This window comes from Lolium rigidum, chromosome 3 (assembly GCF_022539505.1).
Source record: "Lolium rigidum isolate FL_2022 chromosome 3, APGP_CSIRO_Lrig_0.1, whole genome shotgun sequence".
Lineage (NCBI taxonomy): Eukaryota > Viridiplantae > Streptophyta > Magnoliopsida > Poales > Poaceae > Lolium > Lolium rigidum.
Genome location: NC_061510.1, coordinates 5,100,501 through 5,124,257, shown reverse-complemented (window position 1 = coordinate 5,124,257; position 23,757 = coordinate 5,100,501). Strand labels below are relative to the sequence as shown.

General features: G+C 46.1%; 1 protein-coding gene across 1 annotated transcript; it reads right to left on the bottom strand.

The window, feature by feature from the left end:
- Positions 1–14,645: 14,645 nt before the first annotated feature.
- LOC124694228 (mitochondrial inner membrane protein OXA1-like) lies at positions 14,646–19,282 on the bottom strand. Its single transcript, XM_047227240.1, has 9 exons — positions 18,870–19,282; positions 18,697–18,787; positions 18,089–18,133; positions 17,259–17,317; positions 16,794–16,869; positions 16,534–16,662; positions 16,358–16,459; positions 15,418–15,472; positions 14,646–15,332 (listed from the first exon to the last, which is right to left on the bottom strand). Exons 1-9 carry the CDS (start codon positions 19,280–19,282, stop codon positions 15,100–15,102), a joined length of 1,203 nt encoding a protein of 400 aa, XP_047083196.1. The 3' UTR covers positions 14,646–15,099.
- Between the last annotated feature and the right edge of the window lie 4,475 nt (positions 19,283–23,757).

Sequence of the window (23,757 nt, the reverse complement as noted above, 5' to 3'; positions counted from 1 at the left end):
TAGATACATCTACGCGTCCTCACACTACAAAACTCTTACACGGTGGCTTCGTCTACCAATCTCCTCTTTGAGGAGCTTTTTCTTTTTTTTTTTGGTTTCTTCATTTGCCTTCGGTTCTCTTTTCCTTCATATTCTTCATGGGAGATTCACCCAAGCTTGGATTTTCTTACTTTGATTCTTGCAAGCTTGGTTGGGTAGTACCTTAACAGTTCCTCCATCTAATCCTAAGCCATGATCTATCTCTTGAGCCAACTCAGTCTAAAAGCACAAGTCTACACCAAAATCTGAGTGTTTCTTGAATTTGGAGGACGGTACTACCGTTTCTTGGGCCGGTACTACCGCTCTGGGGCAGTTATCTGACGAAACTGAACAATTATCCCCAGAACGGTACTACCGCTCTAAGTACCGGGTCAGTACCGGTAAGCGGTACTACCGCTTTTAGGAGCGGTACTACCGCTTGCATCCTTTGACAAGGGGTACCGGTTGGGGTCGGGGTTCCCCCAAATCACCACAACTCCTCTTCCACCTCAAGTCAAAAGCTCCTCCAAGCTCAAGACCTCGAGGAGATCGGCCCCGATCTCCTTTTCCAGTCACCGCCGGCCAAATCTCCTCCGTGGAGAAGCTTCCCCACCCCCTTCTCCGCCATGTCCTCCGGTATGAACCCTAATTTCTCTCTCTAGGGTGTGTTGAACTCCCTAGATGCATATGCTATGGTTTGAGGGAGTTGTATGGTGGAGAAGCTCTCTTGGAGGCTCTACATGTGTGGGGATACTAACTAGCAACAATGTGTGACACTAGATTGATTTTGCCATGAAACTCGATCTCGGTTTGGATGTGCAGAGCTTAAGCGGTAGTACTACCGCTCTATCTAGAGTCACCAATGTTGCCTGTTAGTGTCCTCTTTGATCCTTAATTTCTCGGCTTGTGCACTTATCCCCTATTCCCTCCCAAACCCTTGCTATTCACAGGAGCACCTAAGACCCGTGGCGGCAAGATCAAGCCATCCTCTCGTCGTCATCGAGATGAAGAGCAAGAGGAGGTCATGCCAACAAGGACCACCAAACGACAAAGAGAAGCGAGCAGCGAGGGGCAAGGGGACCTCAAAAATCAATGCTAGATGTCAAGAAAGGCCAGCTTTTGGAAGTGAGGGGGCCAATCCTTATTTGCTCCCAAGAAATGCTCGTCAATGCCCCAATACTTATTTCCATCATGTCAATCAAGAAAGGATCTACACTGAGGTCTATGGGGCCAAAGAGTTCAAGTGTTGCCCCCAATACTCCATAAGCATGGACAAGCTCAAATCCGACCTCGACTACTTTGGAGAAGCACTTGAGATATGTGATGAACAAGGACTTATTCCTATAATGACCTTCTCTCACGACTTCTCCCGGGAGGTGATTTGCCAATTCTATGCCACGGTTGTCTTTCTTGAGGATGAAGGAGGCTTTCGCTCCTTAAAGTGGATGACAAAGGAGCATGTGATGGAGGCCACATGGCAAGACTTTGCTAGAGGCATTGGTTATGAGCTCCCCGAAGACGACTCAAACACCTTCCGCATTCATCTCCAAGCCAAGCCAATGGACAAGGAGAAAATGGCCGATCTCTACATTCGAGGGAGGATGTTGTGTGGAAGCACCAAAGGCCTTCTACCTGTCTACGACATCATGAACCGCATCTTTCGCAGCACCATCAACCCCAAGCATACCAATCATGATGAGGTGCATGGGTTCCTTGTGAATCTCCTTGTGCGCACACATGAGTTGAGGGGCAGCGGCAAGCAACTGGATGTCATGGATTATATTTGGCATGAGATGCGTGATTGTGCATTCCTTCGCAAGCTTCCTCAGTACGCTCCCTTCATCATGAGGCTCATTTTCCTAAAGTGGGATCGAGCTGGCCGTGGAGATCTCCTTGAGCAATGCCGCCCCAACATCACTATTCATAAGGAGAAAAGCCCCCTTGTCAAGGATCATGACCTTCCAAGGTTTGGCAAAGGAGCTCCGAAGAACAAGGATGAAGACGAAGCCGATAGCGACGACTCCGACTATGTGCCCAACTCCATCAAGACCAAGGGCCTCTTTGCCAAGCTCACCGCTCGCCTCAAGAAGTCCTTTTGCTTCAAGAGGGATCTCGAAGATAGGATGTATCAAGCTCATCACGACAACAAGAAGATTCGCCAACGCCAAAAGGCCATGATGAGGCACATGCAACTCCCGGTCTCCGAGGGCTCCGAGGACAACATCACACCTCCCGGTGAGTGGAAGTCGAAACTCGTTTGGTCAAGTTCCGAGGACTCCATCCCCGAGCCACCTCATGGCAAAGGCCATGTCCAAGAGGAAGACGATGATGATGAAGGCGAAGATGAAGAGGAGGAGGACATTGAGGGTGGGGGTGACGAGGATGAAGATGAGGACGATGATGATGATGAAGAGGATGACGAGTGATCCACCTTGGGACGTTAGCATGCTCCTTCTCCCTTTTTGGTGTCTCGATGCCAAAGGGGGAGAAGTTGATCTACTAGGACGGGAATTTGCATGGGGATGCCAAGGGCTTGGTGCTTCGTTTTGGTTCTTTCGGCCTTGGCATCAAATCTTTTCCTAGTTATTTGGAACTTTATTCGTATGTGTGCTCGCTATTCTATTTGTGGATCTCCCGATCCCCCGGTTTGTATTAAGACTTAATCGTTCGTAGCCTAATGGTCTTCACTATTTATCATCAATCCTATGGAGGCTTTTATTATTATGAGTTTGGGTTTTCTCTCAAGGCAAAGGTATGAAAAGTTTCACCCAAACTCTCCTATATGCACTTATACTTGCCTCCATAGTGTGCTTGTGCTATATGATCTTGTCATATGTTCCTCTTAGCACTTATGCTTGGTTTGTAGAATCTAGGGGGAGTTTCTCTCTAGAATGTGTGCATTTGTATACAAATGCATATTCTAAATATGCACACATCTAGGGGGAGCTTTGTCTACTCTTACAAATCATATACCTTATCATAATATCCTATGATTTATTGCAAATTTGTGTGTTGTCATCAAACACCAAAAAGGGGGAGATTGTAAGAGCAAGATCTATGACCCTTGTTTTGTGTGTTTGATAACAACACTCGAACAATTCTAACCGTGCACAAAGATTATCTTTGATGGATTTGTAGGTGTACGGTGCCCTCGCTGAACACACTATGATAGGAAGACTGAAGCGTAGATCTTAGGTTTTCTGGTTTTGTGTGTGTGTCATGAGGTAACATGGTAGGAGAGGAAAAGAGGAAAAAGCTGGTTTAGCCATAGCGGTACTACCGGTACCAGGAGCGGTAGTACCTCTACCCTACTGGTACCGCTCTGAGCTACCGCTCTGAGGATTGCACACGAGATTGTCCCACAGAACAGGTTATGGTACCTTTACGGTACCATGAGCGGTAGTACCGCTTGCAAGCGGCAATACCGCCCACGGTACCGCTCAAGTACCGTAACATGTTACGGCAGTACCGCTCTGGTACCGCTTCGGTACCGCTTTGGATCCAGTAAGGTCTGGACCCTATCGCGGTACCTCAAGCGGTACCGCGAGCGGTAGTACCGCAATGTGTCCACGTGGACAAGTTCCGTGGGGATTCGAACTCAGAGCGGTAGTACCGCTTCCAGGAAGCGGTAGTACCGCTTAGGCAAAAACAAGCACATAACGGTTGGATTTTGGAGGGACCTATATAAAGGCCCCTTCTTCCCCAGCTCGTTTTTAGCTCTTCTCTCTCCCTCTCCTCCATTGTTGCTGAGCTCAAACTTAGAGGATCTCTCTCCCTACCCAACCAATCTTGCCCATACTTTGAGGAGTGGTGGAGGAGGTCCCGATCTATCGTTCTACCGAGAGAAATTTCACCAATTCGTGGTACTCCTTAGTGGATCTTGGTGGTAGAGTTCCTATAGTGGAATCTTGGAAGAAGTGCATCCATGGAGGCTAGCTTGGTGATGTACTAGCCCCATGGGCTGTTGGGAGCCTCCTTGTGGTGTGGAGCTCGCCCCAACCTTGTGAAGGAATCACCGCCTCGACCGGTGCCTTAGTGGAGAAGGGGAGCACCTTTGTGGAGCTCTCTCGAGGAAGAAGGTGAGGCCTTCCTTCGTGGTGTGGCCGTCTAGCCTCTTGTGTGAGGCTAGCACCTCCTCAACGCAGACGTACTCCCTTTTGTGGGAGGAACTGCGACAACAAACCTCGCCTCGTCTTCGCGCCCTCCGGTTGTCCCGCTCCTTACTCTTACTATCTTGTGATTGTTCCTTTGCTTGTTGCACTTGTTCTAGGATCATTGTAGGATCACTCCCATCGCTAAAGTTATCACCTTTACCTTCCGTTGCACTAAAATTGAAAAAGGCTAAAACTTGACGTAGCGCCCATTCACCCCCCCCCCCCCTCTTGTTCGCTACGATCCATTCAGTCTTGTCTGAAGTAAGGGCGATTTATCATGATCAAATGGTTTGAGTATGCATATTGTTAGAGAAGAACATTGGGCCGCTAACTAAAGCCATGAATAAGGTGGAAGTTTCAGTTTGGACATCAATCCTCAATCTCTTATGAGAATATTATCTGTTGTTGAATGCTTATGCATTAAAGAGGAGTCCATTATCTGTTTTCTATGTTGTCCCGGTATGGATGTCTAAGTTGAGAATAATCAAAAGCGAGAAATCCAATGCGAACTTTCTCCTTGGACCTTTGTACAGGCGGCATAGAGGTACCCCTTTGTGATACTTGGTTGAAACATATGTTATGCAATGATAATCCATGTAAATCCAAGCTAATTAGGACAAGGTGCGAGCACTATTGGTATTCTATGCATGAGGCTTGCAACTTATAGGATGTCTTATACATAACGCATATGAATTAGGGATTTCTATTTTCGTGCCCTCGGGTCCTTAGTTGTGCTCAGTTTTCCCCAGCTCCTTAGTTTTTCCTCAGTTTTACCCAAGCCTTTGTCTGAAACCATCACACGTGATGTAACGGCCGGTTGCCCGACGGTTGACCGTTATCTTCTGACTAGTGGGGCCACGTAGAGCCCGCAAAGACACGTCAGACCATCCATCTTTGTTTGACCGTAAGCATCGGTGTATCCTTGACCAAAACGCGCACGAGTGGGGCTTCGGTATATCGAATGACAAGTGGGCCATGGCGCTGATACAATGGGCAATACACGGGTAGGAATAGATTTTTAAACGGAGCTCTACAGCGATGGCACGGAGGAGGTGGCCTGCGGGGTGCCGAGATGAGATCGACGTCCACAAAGAACTGCATGAGGCGAGACCAGACGCATTAGATAGATATGAACTAGACGTGTTTAACCATGCAAAGAAGAGAAGAAATGGTCGACGACATCGACGACTACCTCAAAACTTTGACTGACCGTGTCCGACACGAACGCGAGCAATGTATAGAAAACTAGTGTCTCTCCTTTCTGGCGTGTATAGATGGGTGCTAGAAGAGTGTGGTGGCGAAGGGAAAGACCTCGCGATGGTCTGTGGCGTCCAGCATAGCGGGGCTGCGTGGCCGTGCCCACAGCGGCGTGCATGCATGTTCGGCATTGGCATCAGCATGTACGTTCGGCATTGGCCTCGGCGGTATCTCTGGTGTGTCAGTGATCGAATGAGGGGACGGGATTGATGGTGCATCCCGACGGTGACCTAGCAGTGGCGGCGAGCATAGTCGTTCTGACCATGCCGATATCGGCATCGGCATCGTTTGGAGGCTGTGGTGCTCGAATCAAGGTGGGATTTGTTTCTTGTACGCCAAAAGTGATTTGAAACAAGTTTCGTGTTGAAGGTTAGGTAACGAAAGGTTGTAACTAAGCCCAAAATTATACTAGCGCCATGGTGAGGTTCTTTTTGATAGAGCTATACGGTTGGGCAAACTTTTTTGACACTTTTTAGATAGGGTTCCTTGTTGTTACACGTATGGCATCATGTATGGCAAATTTGGGGTCATTTGGAGATGTTCGAAAAAATCACTTTGCTTAAACGCATGCCGTTTCGTCTCACTAAAACCAGCTTTTCTAACAAGGTGATTTTTTCTACATTCTCTAAATGGCCTCAAATTTCATACAGCTGATCTTTTATACATAGATAGATAGATGGTTTCATTTTTACATTTTTCGAACTTTTTATTTCCCTTTATAATACCCAATTGATTTTCAGATTTTGTAACAAGTTATGGCATCATGTATGGCATCATTTTCGCCCTAAATTTCAAATTTTGTGAAACTTTCCCTTTTAGATATTCCTTGTTGTTATAGATATGGCATCATGTATGCCAAATTTGGTTAGGTCTCACTGAAACCAGCTTTTGTATCAAGTTAGGTTTTTTCGACCTTCTCAAATGAGATTTTTTTCTACCTTCTCTAAATGACCTAAAAAATCATACATACGATCTTCTATACAAAGATAGGTAGATTTTTTGCGTGAAAAGTAATGGATACAACAAATCGGTGATGGTTTATCATTTTTTGCGTGAAAATTAATGGCTACAACAAATCGGTGATGGTTTATCATTTTTTGCGTGAAAATTAATGGCTACAACAAATCGGTGATGGTTTATTATTTTTTTCGTGAAAATTAATGGCTACAACAAATCGGTGATGGTTTATCATTTTTTGCGGGAAAAGTAATGCCTAAAAGAGTTTATAATTTTTAGCGCGTGAAAATGAATACAGAAAACCACCCTTTAGCATACTTAGAGAGTGGAAGGTAACCGCCGACAGAGAGAGAGAGGGGTTAGATCATACGATCAACGGTCGGCGGGTACGATCCGCGTGACATGGGCTAGACCAATCAGGGCAATGTTGCACGTCTGCGAGAATTTGTGGAGGGGGAGGGCAAAACTGAGTAGTATCAAGAAACCAAGGGCACCTGTGTAATAAACAGACTAAGGGATTCAAATATGAGATTTAAAAAATGGAAAATGCGTGTTTTGTACAATGAAACCCATGTTGGCCTACCTCAAACTATTTGCAATACAAATATACATGAGTGTGAGAATTGTGGCCTCATTTAGACAAAGTATGTTTTGGGGAAAGCTGTTTTGGGAAGGGCTTATTGTGGAAAACCATGCACCTTCATAGCTACTAGGTGATTTGAGAAGGCTTTGAGAAGTGGCAATTTGTGGTAAAACTTGATTTATCTATGACTTATCTATGTTTTGAGAACTGGAAATTTATGGTAAAGACTCCATGAGTATGTGCCACTATTTTTCGGAATTTTTTGCACATTAAATGACTCATTTAACTAGTTAATCCCATTTGTTGACTGTCTGTTGACCAGCCACTTGAGGGTAAAACTGAGCATATTGCACTAGCCAGTATTAGCACTCAAGGGGAAATCTGAGCACACAAAAAATGCTAGTATATGACTCGAGGTTATACCTGAGTATATCTAAATTTCCAGGGTTAGACTCGAGGACGCGTGTTGCGGTGCAGAAATGGAAGACGTGCAATTGTTGACGCGTAGACGCGGGTCGCGGTGCGAAGTCGAAGACGTGCAATCGTGGACGCGTGTCGCATTGCAGAAGTCCAAGACGTGCAGACGTGCAGGGGTGGACGCGTAGGACGCGGGTCGCATTAACCACCCCTCGCCTTTATAGACGCCTCCTCCCACTATCTCTGTCACTCTCACTCGCCCACGCAACGACGCCTCTCTCACGTCTCATCATCTTCTCCAAAGCAAAAAAAACCCTCTCCCTCTCCCTCTCCCTCTCCCTCTCCCTCTCCTCTGCCGGCGAGATGGACAAGGAGAATGCCAATCCCATCGTCCACGGCGCCGTCGGCTCCAAGCGCGACGCCTCCCTCTTCGACGCCGTCCCCTCAACGGACGTCGCCGCCGCCTCCGCCGGTGCATCGGAGGCTGCTGCCGCCGGTGGCGGTCAGATCCCGCCGGGATATGACCCCTATGAGCCGGTGACGTACGTCCCGCCCCCGAACCCCTACGACACCTTCCTGGAGGACCCATGGAACGAGGTAACTACGGTTTGCTTCCTTTTTTGTTCCTCATTCCTTTTTAAACCCTATTTTTGCTGGTGTAGATGGATCTGTAGATGGATGAGTATTGGGCTAATATTTGCGCCGATTTTATTCCATTTTGTTTTGATCACTTCTTGATTTCCTTTAAGATTTGGGGTTCGGCCGTTCGGTTAATTTATGCAAGTAATAATTGGATCTCAATCAGTTAACTTATGCAAGTAATCATGGGATCTCAATCGGTTATTTTATGCACTAATCAAAAGATATCAACCGTTTAATTTTGCAAATAATCTGGAATGTGTTCAAGTTCAGATCTGGAATCTGTTTCTTTGCCTATGATGAATCGTTGGGCACAAATTTTTACAGGGAGGGTTCAGCGAACCATTGTTGTGTACAAATCTGTTGTGCATGAGCTTTGGTTCGCTTACACCTTCCCTGTAGATATATAATCGTGCCCACTCTAACTGAGGCAGATTCTGTTTTTCCTAACTTTGTTATCATGCACGTTCGTCATCGTTGCAACTCATTCACTCATAGTTTCTGTTTGATATGGATCAGCTGTCTGGCAGCGACGTCGGCAGCGACGAGGAGGAGGAGGACGTCAAGACTCGCCGAGTGCTCGCGGATGTTGCGGGTCGGCCGAGTACATCTCCTACTTCGCCAAGGGTGTCTACGAGTGCCCCTTCCGCACTAGGAGACTCGGCGGCACGGACTTCAACTGCCTCGTCACGCATGCTGAGAACATCAGCAACACCTTCCCCAAGGTTGGCACGACGATGAACGTCTACTCCTTCCGCGCCAAGCACAGGGCGCTCGGCATGCACCTCCGCAGCATGCAGCGGGTGGAGATCTCCGACGGGCGCATGCCTCCGCTCAAGCCCAAGGCTCCCAAGGGGAGCAGCAGCAACAAGTGGAGGGAGAGCCAGATGGGGTAGGCGGAGTCCTGGACGTGTCTTCGCTGCTGCCTCCCATTTTGTTGTTGGGATCCCTTTGTTGTTAGCTAGGGATCCCTTGTTGTTATGTTGTTAGTATGATGGTGCTGTGAAGAACCTCGAACTTGTTACTATGTTGGCTGCTGTGTATGCAGCTTATTATCTAGGGAGGGATCCCTATTCTACTATATTTTGTTGGCCCTACTTTGTTTTCTCGATTTACTATGACTGTGAATTTATCGTACATTACCCTGGAGATTTGCTTCTAGATTTAACTACATAAATATGGACCAGAGGGAGTACTAGATTGGGATCCCTACTAGATTTGCTGCCATATTGGGCAAACAACGAGGGCCAAAAGGCAGAAATAATTGAAGAAAGACGAAATGCAAACTTCTCTAGATTTGATACTTATTTGGTGAAAAGGACGAGAGAGAAAGAGGGGAAAAAGGTGCTCTTAATAATGCCAATTTGGGGCCGAGAGAGACAGAACCCAGCTCCTGCTCACGTGCGCAACCAAACGCGGTCTCGTCCTGTCCACGCGGTCCCTTTCTACCGGCCCCACACGACGCGGCCCCACACGTGACAGAACGGTCAACTAAACGGGAATCCTGCCGTCTGAGCTGCTTCTGCGAGTTTCAAACAAGGGCTTGGAGAAAACTGAGGAAAAACTAAGGAGCTGGGGAAAACTGAGTACAACTAAGGACCCGAGGGCACGAAAATAGAAATCCCTATGAATTATTACTACCGTTGACAAAGAAAATTCTATGTTTTCAAAATAAAAGCTCTAGCATAAAAAAGTAATCCATGCTTCCCTCTGCGAAGGGCCTTTCTTTTACTTTATGTTGAGTCAGTTTACCTACTTCTTTCTATCTTAGAAGCAAACACTTGTGTCAACTGTGTGCATTGATTCTTACATGTTTACCTATTGCACTCGTTATATTGCTTTATGTTGACAACTATCCATGAGATATACATGTTACAAGTTGAAAGCAATTGCTGAAACTTAATCATCCTTTGTGTTGCTTCAATGCCTTTTACTTTGAATCTATTGCTTTATGAGTTAACTCTTATGCAAGACTTATTGATGCTTGTCTTGAAAGTACTATTCATGAAAAGTATTTGCTATATGATTCAGTTGTTTAATCATTGTCTTTACCATTGCTTCGAATCACTTCATTCACTTCATATGCTTTACAATAGTATTGATCAAGATTATGTTGGTAGCATGTCACTTAGAAATTATCCTTGTTATCGTTTACCTACTCGAGGGCGAGTAGGAACTAAGCTTGGGGATGCTTGATACGTCTCCAACGTATCTATAATTTCTTATGTTCCATGCTAGTTTTATGACAATACCTACATGTTTTATTCATACTTTATATCGTTTTGATGCATTTTCCGGAACTAACCTATTAACAAGATGCCGAAGTGCCAGTTCCTGTTTTCTGCTGTTTTTTGTTTCAGAAATCTTACACAGGAAATATTCTCGGAATTGGACGAAACAAAAGCCCACGATCTTATTTTTCCACGGAGCTTCCAGAACATCGAAGAAGAGTCGGAGACGGGCAGCAGGGGGCCCACACCATAAGGCGGCGCGGGTGGCCCCCTGGCCGCGCCACCTGGTGGGGAGGCCGCCCCCTGGCTCCTCCGAGGCCGCCCTTCCGCCTATATATTCTCTCCGCCTCGAAAACCCTAAAAAGATAAGACACGATACGAGAAAAGTTACGCAGCCGCCGCCATCGCGAAGCCAAGTTCGGGGGACGAAGTCTCCGTTACGGCACGCCGCCGGGACGGGAATTGCCCCCGGAAGGCATCTCCATCGACACCACCGCCATCTTCATCGCCGCTGCTTGTCTCCTATGATGAGGAGGGAGTAGTTCTCCATTGAGGCTAAGGGCTCTACCGGTAGCTATGTGGTTAATCTCTCTCCCATGTGATCTTTATGTGATCATGAGCTTTGTATCACTATTAATCTATGTGCTACTCTAGTGATGTTATTAAAGTAGTCTATTCCTCCTCCATGATGTAATGTTGACAGTGTGTGCATCATGTAGTACTTGGCGTAGATTATGATTGTAATCTCTTGTAGATTATGGAGTTAACTATTACTATGATAGTATTGATGTGATCTATTCCCCCTTTCATAGCTTAAAGGTGACAGTGTGTATGCTATGTTAGTACTCGGTCTAAATTGCAACGGTCTATTATGCTCTAGAGGTTACTTAAATATGAATTCCGAATGTTGTGGAGCTTGTTTACTCCGGCTTGAGGGAGCTCTTGTAGCCCTACACAATGAATGGTGTTTGTTATCCAACAAGAGAGTGTATGTAGCACAAGTGAGGAGAAGTTATTTATTTGTTATGTGATCAAGGTTGAGAGTGTCCACTAGTGAAAGTATGATCCCTAGGCCTTGTTTCCAAATACTGCAAACATCACTTGTTTACTTGTTTCTATCGCATCTTTACTTCCTGCAATATTACCACCATCTATACCACCTGTATTTTACTATCTCTTCGTCGAACTAGTGCACCTATACATCCGACAAGTGTATTAGGTGTGTTGGGGACACAAGAGACTTCTTGTATCTTAATTGCGGTGGTTGCTTGAGAGGAATATCTCTGACCTCTACCTCCCTGAGTTCGATAAACCTTGGGTGATTCACTTAAGGGAAACTTGTTGTTGTTCTACAAACCTCTGCTCTTGGAGGCCCAACACTGTCTACAGGAATAGAAGCGTGCGTAGACATCAGAGGACGGAGGCGCCAATGCCAGCGACGGCCAGGAGGAGGACGGAGGCGGCGCTGACAGCGACGGCGAGGACAAGGAGGAGGAGGAGCAGGAGGAGGGGCAGGAGGAGGAGGAGGACTTCGACGCCAAGTTCGCCCGGCTGGAGGCGCAGGAGGCGGCGGACGACAAGGCGGCGGCAAGGAAGGAGGCCAGGGCCCGGGAAAGGGCGCAGGCGCGGGCGGCGTGTCGTCGTCGTCCGTTCACCGACGACGACGACGAAGACGACACTTCGTCCGACTCCAACTCCTCGACAGACGCGTCGTCGTCCAGTTCCTTTTCCGACGAGGAGGTGACAAGCAAGAGGCGCAGGAGTGAGGATGGCCTTCTAACAAGAAGGCCAAAAGTTAGTTTTTAGTTTATATATGTTTTTAAATTTGTTCTTATTTGTATGTTAAATATGTTTGAACCTTTTCGATTGGAGTAATCTATCCGGTGAATTGTTTATGGCTAATCTATTCGATTCGAGCAACAAGGCATCATTCAGTACTACTTGTTATCACGTTTAAACTTGCTCATTCAACAAAAATGAAAAGAAGGAGCAGAAAAAAAAAACAGTTGCATATCCAAAATGCGTCGGACCGCTGGGGGTGGCCCCCGACGCAAACGGACATTTCACCCCTAGCGGTCATTTTGGCCTCCGCCTGACGACGTAAACGGACGCCCGCGGATAATTTAGGCGTCCGAAATCCATCACCCCGCTGGAGATGCCCTAACCAATGCCCATGATTTATTTCACATTTTAATAACATACAATAATGGGGTAGCAGTGCAGCTCATGTAACTGCTAAACATGCCTCCTGTGCCTATCTGAATGGCACCTGGTTGCACCAGGTCCCAGATTTTTTAGAGCAGCTCCAGTCGCGTCCCCCAAAGTGTCCCCAAACCGCGCCGGATTGAGCGTTTGGGGGACGTGTTTTGTTCGTCCCGCGTTTGGGGAACGTCGCTCCCCAGCCGCGTCCCCCAACGCCGCCCCCAAACATTAAAAATGCTTCTTTTTTAACACAGAACCATTTATCAAATATAGCATATGAATAAAAATGTTTACGAGGATTGTTTTCAAATTAAAATACAACAAACAATAAAACAAGTAAACAAATATAATAAATAGGGCTAGATGCTAGATCAAGGTGCCACGGTATTTCCTTTGATCCTCCATAAATACTCAACGAGATCAGCTTGAAGTTGATCATGAACATTGCTGTCACGGATCTCTGCGTGCATGGCGAGGAAATCAGCAAAATCTGCAGGCAACTCATGATCAACCTCCGCAACAGGGCCCTCACACTCATAGGGACCAACATGTGTCCTGGCATGATTCTTGCGATCATCCTCGATGATCATGTTGTGCATGATCACACAAGCCTGCATCACCTCCCACATTTGGTCGTGAGACCAGCTTAGAGCAGGTACCGGACAATGGCAAATTGTGCTTGAAGCACACCAAATGCCCGCTCGACATCCTTTCTGCAAGCCTCCTGCCGCGTAGCAAAGTGGGAATTCTTCATACCTGATGGATTCGAGATTGTTTTGACAAAAGTGGCCCATTTTGGATATATACCATCGGCTAGATAATAGCCTTTGGTATATTCGGCTAGATATTGCAGTCTCTTTCTCAGTTGGCCCTCTCAAGTAGTATTTGCCAAACTTTCCCACCACAACTCGGCAAAACTTGTACATGCACTCAATGGCAATAGACTCAATCATGTGAAGGTAGTCGTCATGTGTATCGGCAGGTGCTCCGTATGCAAGCATCCTCATGGCGGCGGTGCACTTCTGAATGGACGAGAACCCGACAACGCCTACAGCGTCGAGCTTGAGCTTGAAGTAGGGGTCGAACTCTCGAACGCTGTGGAGGATATTCATGAACAGACCCTTGCTCATCCTGTACCGGCGCCGAAAATTGTCGGCATGTGTTGCCTCATCTGCGAAGTAGTCATTGTGCCGCATGGTATGCCCCTCCATCCTCTGCCGGGGCTTGGACTTCTTTCACCCCGGCCTTGATCCTCCGCGGCGCGGCCTCTTCCTCTTCCCTGCCTCGGCGTCAACCATGTCCTTGAGGGACGCGATGATCAGCAAATGCTCCCGCAGGTCGTCGTCGAAGGCTTGCTCGTCCTCCAGCAGCAGGGCAAGCATCTCATCATCGTTGTCCATGTCTAAAGCAAAATCAATGGTTAAAATTGCGCCGAGGCCAGACGACGCAACGAACAGCGGCCAATCACGCCTACCTGGCAAGTCGTCGAGCACCTTGTGTGCGCGGAGGTGGGGCGGATTTGACGCCGCGTTCTGGGACGCGCTGGCGAAGCGGCCGCAGCGGAACGACCGGCGGGAGCGCCAGCCGCGACGACGGTGCCGACTCTCAGAAGAGATCAGACGTTGAAACGGCCGGGAAATCTAGCGGCGGCGGAGCGGTGGGAGGCGCGGGAAGGAGCGACGAGAAAAAAGGCGCGAACCAACGGTTTATGCAAATAGTCGCCGACATGTGGGAGTCACTTTTCGTTATGTCCGGCGTCCCCGGTGCGTCCCCTGTGGGGCGGGGACGGGCTCAGGGCGCCGGACACCGTATCGGGGCGCGCATGACAAAATTCGGCTTTGGAGAACGCGGTTGGAACCGTTTTTTGGTCCGGTGCACCCCAAATTGTTTTGGGGGGCGCAACTGGAGATGCTCTTAGCCCCTTTATCTAGCAAGAATGCAACTCTGCTCTTTAAGCGATATAAACTTGATATTCTTAATAAAAAAAAACACTCGATGTTGGTATTTCGTAGGCCTCCTCCGCACAGAGAGTGGCATGGCGACATGTGTTGGGATCCAGAGGACAAGAGCGATATTTCTCTCCCCATACCCAGAGGGTCCTATTGAGCATTCACCTGCCTACCGGTAACAGGCAACCAGCCAGCGTGTTCATTCTCCAGCCTAGTTTTGCAATGAGCAAGTCAAAAGGAAGTGCAGAATAACCCAATCAGGGTTTCACGAGTAGATATATGAGAATTTCCTACAATGCCCAACTGTAATGTTCTAATGAATGTATTTACATGCCTTAATCATGATCAACACAACGGAAGGCCTATACTACAGTGTTACACCCAATCCTGTCAGTTTGAGATGGACAAGGAAAAGAACTGCATTCCAAGCCCAATTAAACTCTAAACATATCACCGCAGTCCCACCGAACTCTGCTTTCGCCAAGCCAGATCGTTCATGACAATGGCACCCATGGTTTTTAAGGCGGTAAGACATTCTACCCCCATCTTATCGCCTAAGTGCCTAAAACAGGCAAATTTCCAGGACACATTAAAAACCATGATGGCACCGCCACCGAATCAGCACGAGGATGCCGCTGCTGCCGGTGGTACAAGACAGGGTCCTCCTTCGGATCAAAGTATTCTGTTGGTTATTACTCTCGCACTCTGATAGTTATCACACTAGGGGTTCGCCGCTTCTTCTCAACATCTACACTCTTGTCCCTAGGCTCAGAACTAGACTGCTCAGATCCATTAACTGCAGGCGATGAATCAAATGTTGGAATTGGCTTTGGCCCCTTGGAGGTCGACACTTGCACAGCAGGTACATGCCGTGGTACGACTGGAGGAATATTCATGTATTGCCTTACAGCTGGATTCCGGAAAGCTGAGATAAAAAAATGGAGGGAAGGTATGCAAATTAGGAAATGAGAATGGAGAAAAGTAGGACTGAAGGCGTTCAGATAACCTACCAAATCGACACGCAAGAGAGAACAAGGTCCATGGCACCCAGTAGAAGAAATGTGCCTGCACAAGGAAATAAACTATTAATTGGCATTGCAAAAGTTACATTGTTGTGTTATTAATAAACTATTAATCCATTGCTGCAAACAGAGAAACATAGCTGCAGTTATTCGATATAGGAAAATGTGGATTAAATAGGTTTTTTCACCAAAGGTAGATATCTCTATTAGGGTAAGAGCAGACCACAGGCTATATAGACTAATGTTTTTGGGACAGATACTACTCCATCCCATAATATAAGACGTTATTACAACCAATATGCTCATATATTGTTGTACTAACATCTTATATTATGGGATGGAGAGAGTGCAACATATGCAACTTTTTCAAGTGTTGACAACAGCTCTAGCTTATTTTACTGAAAATCGTGATTTGCATACATTTGGCATTTCCATCCATCAGCAACGCAATATTCAATAATTCGGTGGAAAACAGTTCTACTTTAGGGGAACCATTTGTTTGTATCTGAAGCGCTAAGAACACCTAAATGGCAGCTCCAACTGGATTACACAAAATAAATTCCGCTTTAGCCCATTTCCAAAGAAATCACACCATAAAAAAGCTCCAAGATGGTGGAAACAGGATCTTTTTACACTCAAAATTTTATTATGTTTCACGTAATATGCAGGCTATATTTGGATGGATCAGTCAAGTAGAGAGGACTGACGGTGGAGTGGTCATAGAGTAATAATGTTAATTTGACTATCCAAGTGATGGGCAGATTTGGCAAATTTCAGAAGCCATCTGGGACAGTACCCCAAATGCTCACTTGGCATTTTTTTCCAACAACCCAAAATTTAGTGATTAGGAGAGAACACCTATTCATGCTAACTTACCTGCATTCCCAGCATTTCTGAATTCCTTATAGATGGTAGTTAGAAGTTGTACCTTGCAAAAGCTCATTGATAATGGTACAATCGAAACTGCCAGTACTCTGTTCGCAATCTTTATGTTTTGCCGGATAGGACTTCTGCTTGCTTTTATATTGATCTGGTAAGAAGGATGTAGTTTCTCAACTATAAAATAACAGATAAGATATTTAGTGCCTCGGACAAGATGCACACCTCATCCGCAGCGAATGCCATTGATATCAACACCGGGAGGATGTAAAGCTCGTCAGGAGTTGTCAAATCAGTAAACCAAAATGCTCCACCTTCTTTGAAAGAAGGGACTTTCTCTATCATGTTACTTATCTGCAGTTGGGACAGTGAGCATAAGGTAGGAACAATTAAAAAATTATATATCCTACTGCTAGATTGCAGTTATATAACTAGATGTGATTGTAGATAGTTTTGCTGATTATGAAGAAGTGGCGTGAACTTACAGCACAGGAAAAACTTATGAAGATAGGCCCTTGGATGAATAGAAGGTTATACGGTGTCAATCGACTAACACCATGCCTGAAGAAGACTATCAAGAATTAGAACAATGAATTTAACGCTTGTAAGACTAAATACTGTACAAGGCTGCATAAGATGATAAAGGATGATGTGGTGAAGTCAAATGATGCAAGACGTGTAAATGTTGAAAAAGCAGATTTGAACCAAGAAATAGGTACTTCCAGATCATGAATGATAACAAGAATGATCTGCTAGCCAATAAAGTAATTTAAAAATCAAGCAACTTCAATAGGGCCAAAGTTGTTTAACCAGAGATATAAACACAAATTGATTCTTTGCTAAAAAATGCACCAAAACACATACCATTTCTAAAACACAGCGGTCAGGAAAAAAAAAGTCTTCCAGATTCCAATACAGGAAAATAAGTGAAACATTAGGTAGGTGCATACTTTCTGTATAGCTCACTCAATTTCTTATTCCTCTCTTGCTTCGCACGTGGGTCCGTTGACTGCAGGAAATAGATATGTAATGTCACATCGTTAGGAGTTCTAAACGTAATTTGTCTTCATGGAAACTAAAACTTAGGTTTCCTAGTGGTGTACGATAGAAATAGCTTAGAGCAGAACCAGAACTTGGGGTTCCCGCAAAGCCATTAATGTGGCACCAGTATTCTCCATTACAAATAAATGTGTTGCATTCTTTGTCAACACCATACTAAACAGTTAACTTCGAAATACTCCCTCCGTCCCAGTTCATAGGGCTTGCGCGTATCCCTAGGTCGTAAATTTGATAATAATAATAATAATAATACAAGATATATGTTACAAAATATATATCATTAGAAAGCTCACATGTTCTACTTTCTAATGATATAATTTTTTGTTGTACAATTAATATTATGTTGGTTAAATTGAGAACCTAGAGATACGTGCAAGCCCTATAAACTGGGACGGAGCTAGTACTCGAGTAAGAAGATGGGTAAATGATAACAATGTCCTTGATAATATGTAAGTCAAGTTACTAAATATGGAGTAAAGATATAACTGATCATAGTAACAATGGAACTTCTCTATGATTTGGCAAAAAGGGAGGCAACAAATGCAAAGCCCAATGACATCTTAAAAATGGCTTTATATGTAGCGTTGCACAGAAGAAACTATAGTAAACGTATGCTTGCAGAGATTTGGCTGTTGATACAATTGTGGTACCTAGAACTAGCATGCTCTGAAGAAGTTACAATATAAAATGTAGTCAGAACCGAACAACTAAATGTACTTACATTTACCATATCCTCCTCAATTGCTTTAACTTCTGGCTTCAATGCCTGGATATGGCAAGAGTTTCAAATAAGTAAATCTTGCAGTCACTCTTAGAAGACATATAATGTGGACAGATTTAAACGAGCAACGAACATAACAAAGGTAATAACATAACTGGACCCCCTTTAAGCAAATATGCACGAGGCGCTTGGATTCTCGCTGTACTCTTTGACATAACCAAAAGGCTGACACTAAACATTTCTACACCTCATGTGGCTATCTATAATAGTCATGAGTTCAATGGTGCCATAAGATGATTTAATTACTCACAAAAAAAAAGAGAGAAGATGATCTGAGGATACAGAATTGCAGGATACTAGATCAATTTGAGATGCTACATTTAAAATGGCAACTCAAAAGCAGGTTAGATACTAGCTCAAAAAATGGCAATGTGGCCATCAATTCCCTAAAGCTACTTGACTTTGCATTATCTCCATCATCATGCTTGAAAATGGAACCAACCAAAAACTAGACACTTATCCACTCCAGCAGAGGCGCGAACTAGTTTGATAACACCACTCGACGCGTAAACAAACAACCTAATAAGGTACTGAAGTGAGTTCGTTACATTGATCGTCCTCTCGGCCTTGAACTGGCGCACCAGCAGCGGGATCGTCGCGGCCCGGACCAACACGGTTGTCAGCGCAATAGAAGCCCACCTGCACATGGGAAGTTGGAAACTGAAACCCCAAGTAGATAATGGTGAGGAGTCCACAATGGTATCAGAACGAGGCGGCTTACCAGTTGAGCCCGGTGAAGGAGTGGACGGCGTCGATGAGGTGATGCACGGCGGCGAACGGGGGGAACGAGTCGGCGGCGGCGGCGGCCACCTCCCCCGGGAAAGGCGGCGCGGGTAGAACTGAGGATGCAGCGTCGGAGAGGATGCCCTCCGCGGCGGGTCCGGAGGAGAAGTTACGGCGGGCCGTGAGGTGGGCGCCGAAGGGGAGGGGGAGGGACCTGGAGCGTCGGCGGAGGTCGCTGGAGGGGAACCGGGAGGGTTGGTGGGTAGGAGGAGGCGGCGGAGGGGAGGAGCAGGAGGGGTCGCCGCTCCGGTCGTGGTGGGAGGGGACGAGGTGGGGGAGGGAGGGGTGGAGACGGCGGGTGAGGTGGCGGGAGAGGGCGGAGGCCAGGCTCCTCCGCGCGGAGAACGCCATAGCGGCGGCGGCGCCGGCGGGCTGGGAGATGGTGTGGGGAATTTAGGGAAACCAGGGGACAAGAGAGGGTTAACGGCGAGGTGGATATTTTCTCCCACGTGTGTGCCACTGCCATGTGGGCCCCGTCCTCCGTTCCCGTCCTAAGCCATTGTTATACCCAATTTCTAGTGTCCGTCAGATCAAGATCGGGTGGTGGATGACTTTTTCAGTGGGACCACGTCCACGTGCATCTCTTCTCGTCTACTCATTCCTCATCCTCACCAGCATATCTCATCCTTTCCCACGAACTCGAACCCGAACGGCGGAAGGAAAAGCAATTTGGTCGGCGGAGGAGGGACGAGAGGTGCTGGTGGTGCGTGCCGGCAGCGCCCGCGCTCCCAAGGTGAAGGGGGCGACCATGGCTTGGCGCGGCTGTGGGGAAGAGAGGAATGAGAAGCCCCGGTGCTCCAGAGGTGAAGGGCGGCGGCCATGGGAAGATGTGGTGGTGCGGGTAGGGAAGATCGCACACCCATGCTCGCGAGGTGATGGCCATGGCGACGACGGGAGTATAAGATGTTGTGATGGTGTAGGGCAGCACAGATTCGTGATGGAGCAGAGCGACTGGATCCCTATCATCTTGTCTCTGCGACTGGATCTATCCTGCTATTCAGCGATTATGTAGGGTAGCACATATTCGTTGGATTTTTTTACTTCTCTATGTAATTACTTCTTCTCTTCTTTAATTTTTGTTTCTCCTTGAGATGGATTCGTTGGGGATCTAACCCTTGTTTTTGTACTAAGGAAATTATTCTCAATCCTCTCTGAATGTGTTTTGCTTAGTCATTTGGGCAAGATCTTTACGTCAACATTCAATAGAAAAACTTAGAACAGATTTTTTACATCCAGCATCGCTGGAGGATGCAACACTGGTATTTTTTTTCTAGAATTATACTATTTTGCAAAATATGTGTTATTTTTCTTACATCCAGAGTGATGGAAGTTTAAGGTGAACCCCAAATTTGATGTGTACTATTTGTTGCAACTATATGTAATTTTAGGGCTTTTCTTACATCTATAGTGTGTATTTCCCCAAATTATAGCTGTAATTTTTCTATTTTTTACATTCACCGATGTTATTTTCACATCCCCAATTGAAAGCACAACTAGCTGGTATGAGTTGTTTTCTAGGGATATAATTTTTGCAACGGACCAGGGGTTAAATTTAGTTGAGATGTATGTATTATATTAATCTGGATATCTACTTACGGAATCATAATTACAAAGCTAAATGCAGATGTGACGAGAGGAAGGAAAAAAACGCAGGTTTGTGATCTCATGTTTGGTTCGCAAGGATGTAACTTTATATTTTTTCTACATCTATCGCGGCAATTTCTATATTCTCGAATGTGATAACAAAACTAGCTGCCGTGTGTTTATTTACGGGTCAGCTCCCTCCCTCTACCAAGGAACGAGAATGTTTTTTTACATAGGAACAAAATGTTGTCTCTGCAGTTCGCATGCCGACCCGCTCGGTAGGAGAGACGTGTGGAATTAGGATTTCTATTTTTAGAAACGCGGAGTTATGGGACCAGTTTATTTCCAAATTTAGGCGGGGCACTCCGGTAGACTAAATGGTGCTATAGCACCGTGTAGCAGCGTCCGTTGTTATATGCTCTCTCCTTCTTCGCTGATCACAGAACAACTGTCCACTCCACTCCCAAACCCCAAACCCTCCCACGCCGCGCGAACCCTAGCTACGCGAGTACCACGGTGAGAGCGTCGCCCAGGCCAATGGTGAGCCCGGTGGGGAGGAATGCGGCGATGGCGACCGGAGAGGCGGACCCGGCGGACGGTGGCCCTATTGGACAGCAGATGAGGCCGCTATTCCAGGCCGATCTCGCCTTAGCCGTCGGGCTGCTTGCCGACGAAGGTGACGGCCGACCTCCATCAATTCAAACCCCTCATCCACTTCCACCTCCACTGCCCTAACCCCTCTGCTTTTCTCCCCGACTGCTACTAATTAACTATCTCACCTCCAGATACCATCCGTGACCATCTTCTCCCAGCTGCGATAGGGAAGCTCACGGATCTCGACACTGATGATTTGGTCAGCCCAAGGGACGGTGCTACGACCCTCTACACGGCAAGCTCCATCGTCGGTGTTACATCCACTGGACTAGGTAGTAGAATCGGCTGAACCTGTAGCAAAGTTGCCCCATTTTCGGCTCCTCCTAGTACATCGGCGTGACGGACGGCCCGCGTCCATGTGTGCAGATGGGGGCAGGACGTTCCGCTGCACCGGCATCGTCGTTGGAGTGGACGAGACCGGCAAGCACGCGAGGATACTGATCGCTTCTGCAGCTATTTGCACCTCCGAGGGCATATTGCAGGATCCAAAGCCCAAGGTAATTAAGGCTGGTCATAGTGGTAAGTACTCCCTCCGTTCCTTTCTATAGTGCCTATTGTTTTTTGGCACGGAAATTAGCGCAAGCAAATTTTTTGACACAAAACCCCCAGCGCTATTTGAGAGAAAAAAAAGGAAACTGGAAACAGATCGGAGACGTGATCTGCTCCCTGCGCACGGCCTACTCCTTCCTAATCTCACGTGATCTGTATTTGCTATTTCCTTAACAGACGCGTGCGTGATCTACTCCTTCCTAATCTCACGTCCAGATTTTCTCTACGTGATTGCATACCAGATTTTGTCAACGTGAACAGATTCTTTTCATATTTTCTGGACGGAAACAAATCGGTGGAAGGGGTTATTTGCAAAAAAACACAGCTTTCCTCTTATATTCTGAAACAATTGCGAAAAAACAATAGGCATTATAGAAAGGAACGGAGGGAGTATCATGTAGTAGTATCATGCATATGATACTTGTGTATGATACTATCTCTATTGTGGTTAGTATCATAAAGTAGTATCATAGTCATGATATATTTATTGCTTTTTAGAATCTCAATGCAAATTTGTGCACATGATTTGTTTGGCATTAACTTTTCTCGTGACATGCGCTATGATACAGTATCTACCTATGTTACTCTAATCTCCTCTCTCCTCCTTAGTTAGCTGTCACATCAGCATTTTTGTGGGACCAATGTGCATGATACTAGCTATGATACTAGCACTATGGCTAGCCTAAGGATCCAAATCTCGGTACCAAACCACCACGTTTTCCTTGCATTCAAGAAATACCAAGTCAATCTTGAAACATAGTAGGAAAATCACTTGTACAATACAATTTCCACCCGAATAAAACTGACAAATCCCAAACCATATTCACACCACCTGTAACTTCTCTTCTACCATACACCATTACTTGAGCTTGCCCATGAATTTATCCTGCTCTTGTCTGTGTTTTTTAATTAATTAATTAATTGCTTCTTTTTTTCATCTTCTCAGTTATCTGTATGTCTGCCGAATGGGACTGTTTTAGAGGGGCATTTGCTCTTCTTCAATGATCACTACAGTCTTGCTCTATTGGATATCATGGTGGACTTCGAACCGACCTTACCCTTTTTTGGCGCCAGACCACAATATGGCCAGGAGGTATTTGTGTTGGCTAGAGACACATAATCTTACCTCAAGGTCAGGCGCGGAACAATCTTGTTTCGGGAAGAATCTCTTTTAGGGCGCAACTACACCATGTTTCTCAGCTGTGAAATCCCTGAGGTAAAAATTTTTATGGTCTCTTGATGCATTTATTGTAGCTAGTATTAATTGTTGGATAATTAGGCACAATTTTCATGATTAATTCCAGAATATAAAACATGATGACAGCAACTACTAACATGTGAAACTCGAACATACTAGATGCATTAAGAGCAATTCCAGCCAACTGTTGGCTATAACAAGATGTCATATCATTTGTAGTCATCATATAGCTAACATGTACAATAGTTGGCTATAATAATGTAGTACTTTACTAATACATGACCCACTTTTCACTCTCACAAGGTGCCTAGGAGCACGTGAAAGAGTTGGCTATTGCATAGTAGCCCACATCCCTTCTCTCTCCTCTTCTCTCTCCTCCAACTCATCTAAAATATATTATTTAATATCTTATAGTCAGCTGACTGGACTCTATTGTACTTGCTCTAATCAACATGAGTAGTAGCAGCACAAACGGTAAAGCATTCATCGCTAGATCGAGATATGTCGCACGTACCGATCTGGTGGAGGTGGCGGTGGAGGTGTAGCAGATGATGTCACAGCAGTAACGTTGTTGATGACAGGGACGACGGGTCGAAGTAGACGGTGTTGAAGACGACGGTAGGCAGCACCGCTCGACTTGGACGGAAGGCGACCCGTGATGAAGAGCTTGAGCAGTCGCGCAGAGCGCTTCCCAAAAATCTAATTCGCCCTCTCCCGTACAGGATCGCAAGGACGAGCGGTTCCGGAGACTCCGCTCTCCCGTTCGCCGATGCACGTCGGCGCGCGGGATGGAGTAGGCTACGATGGCGGCGCAAGCAGAGAGAGGTGGCAAAACCCTAAC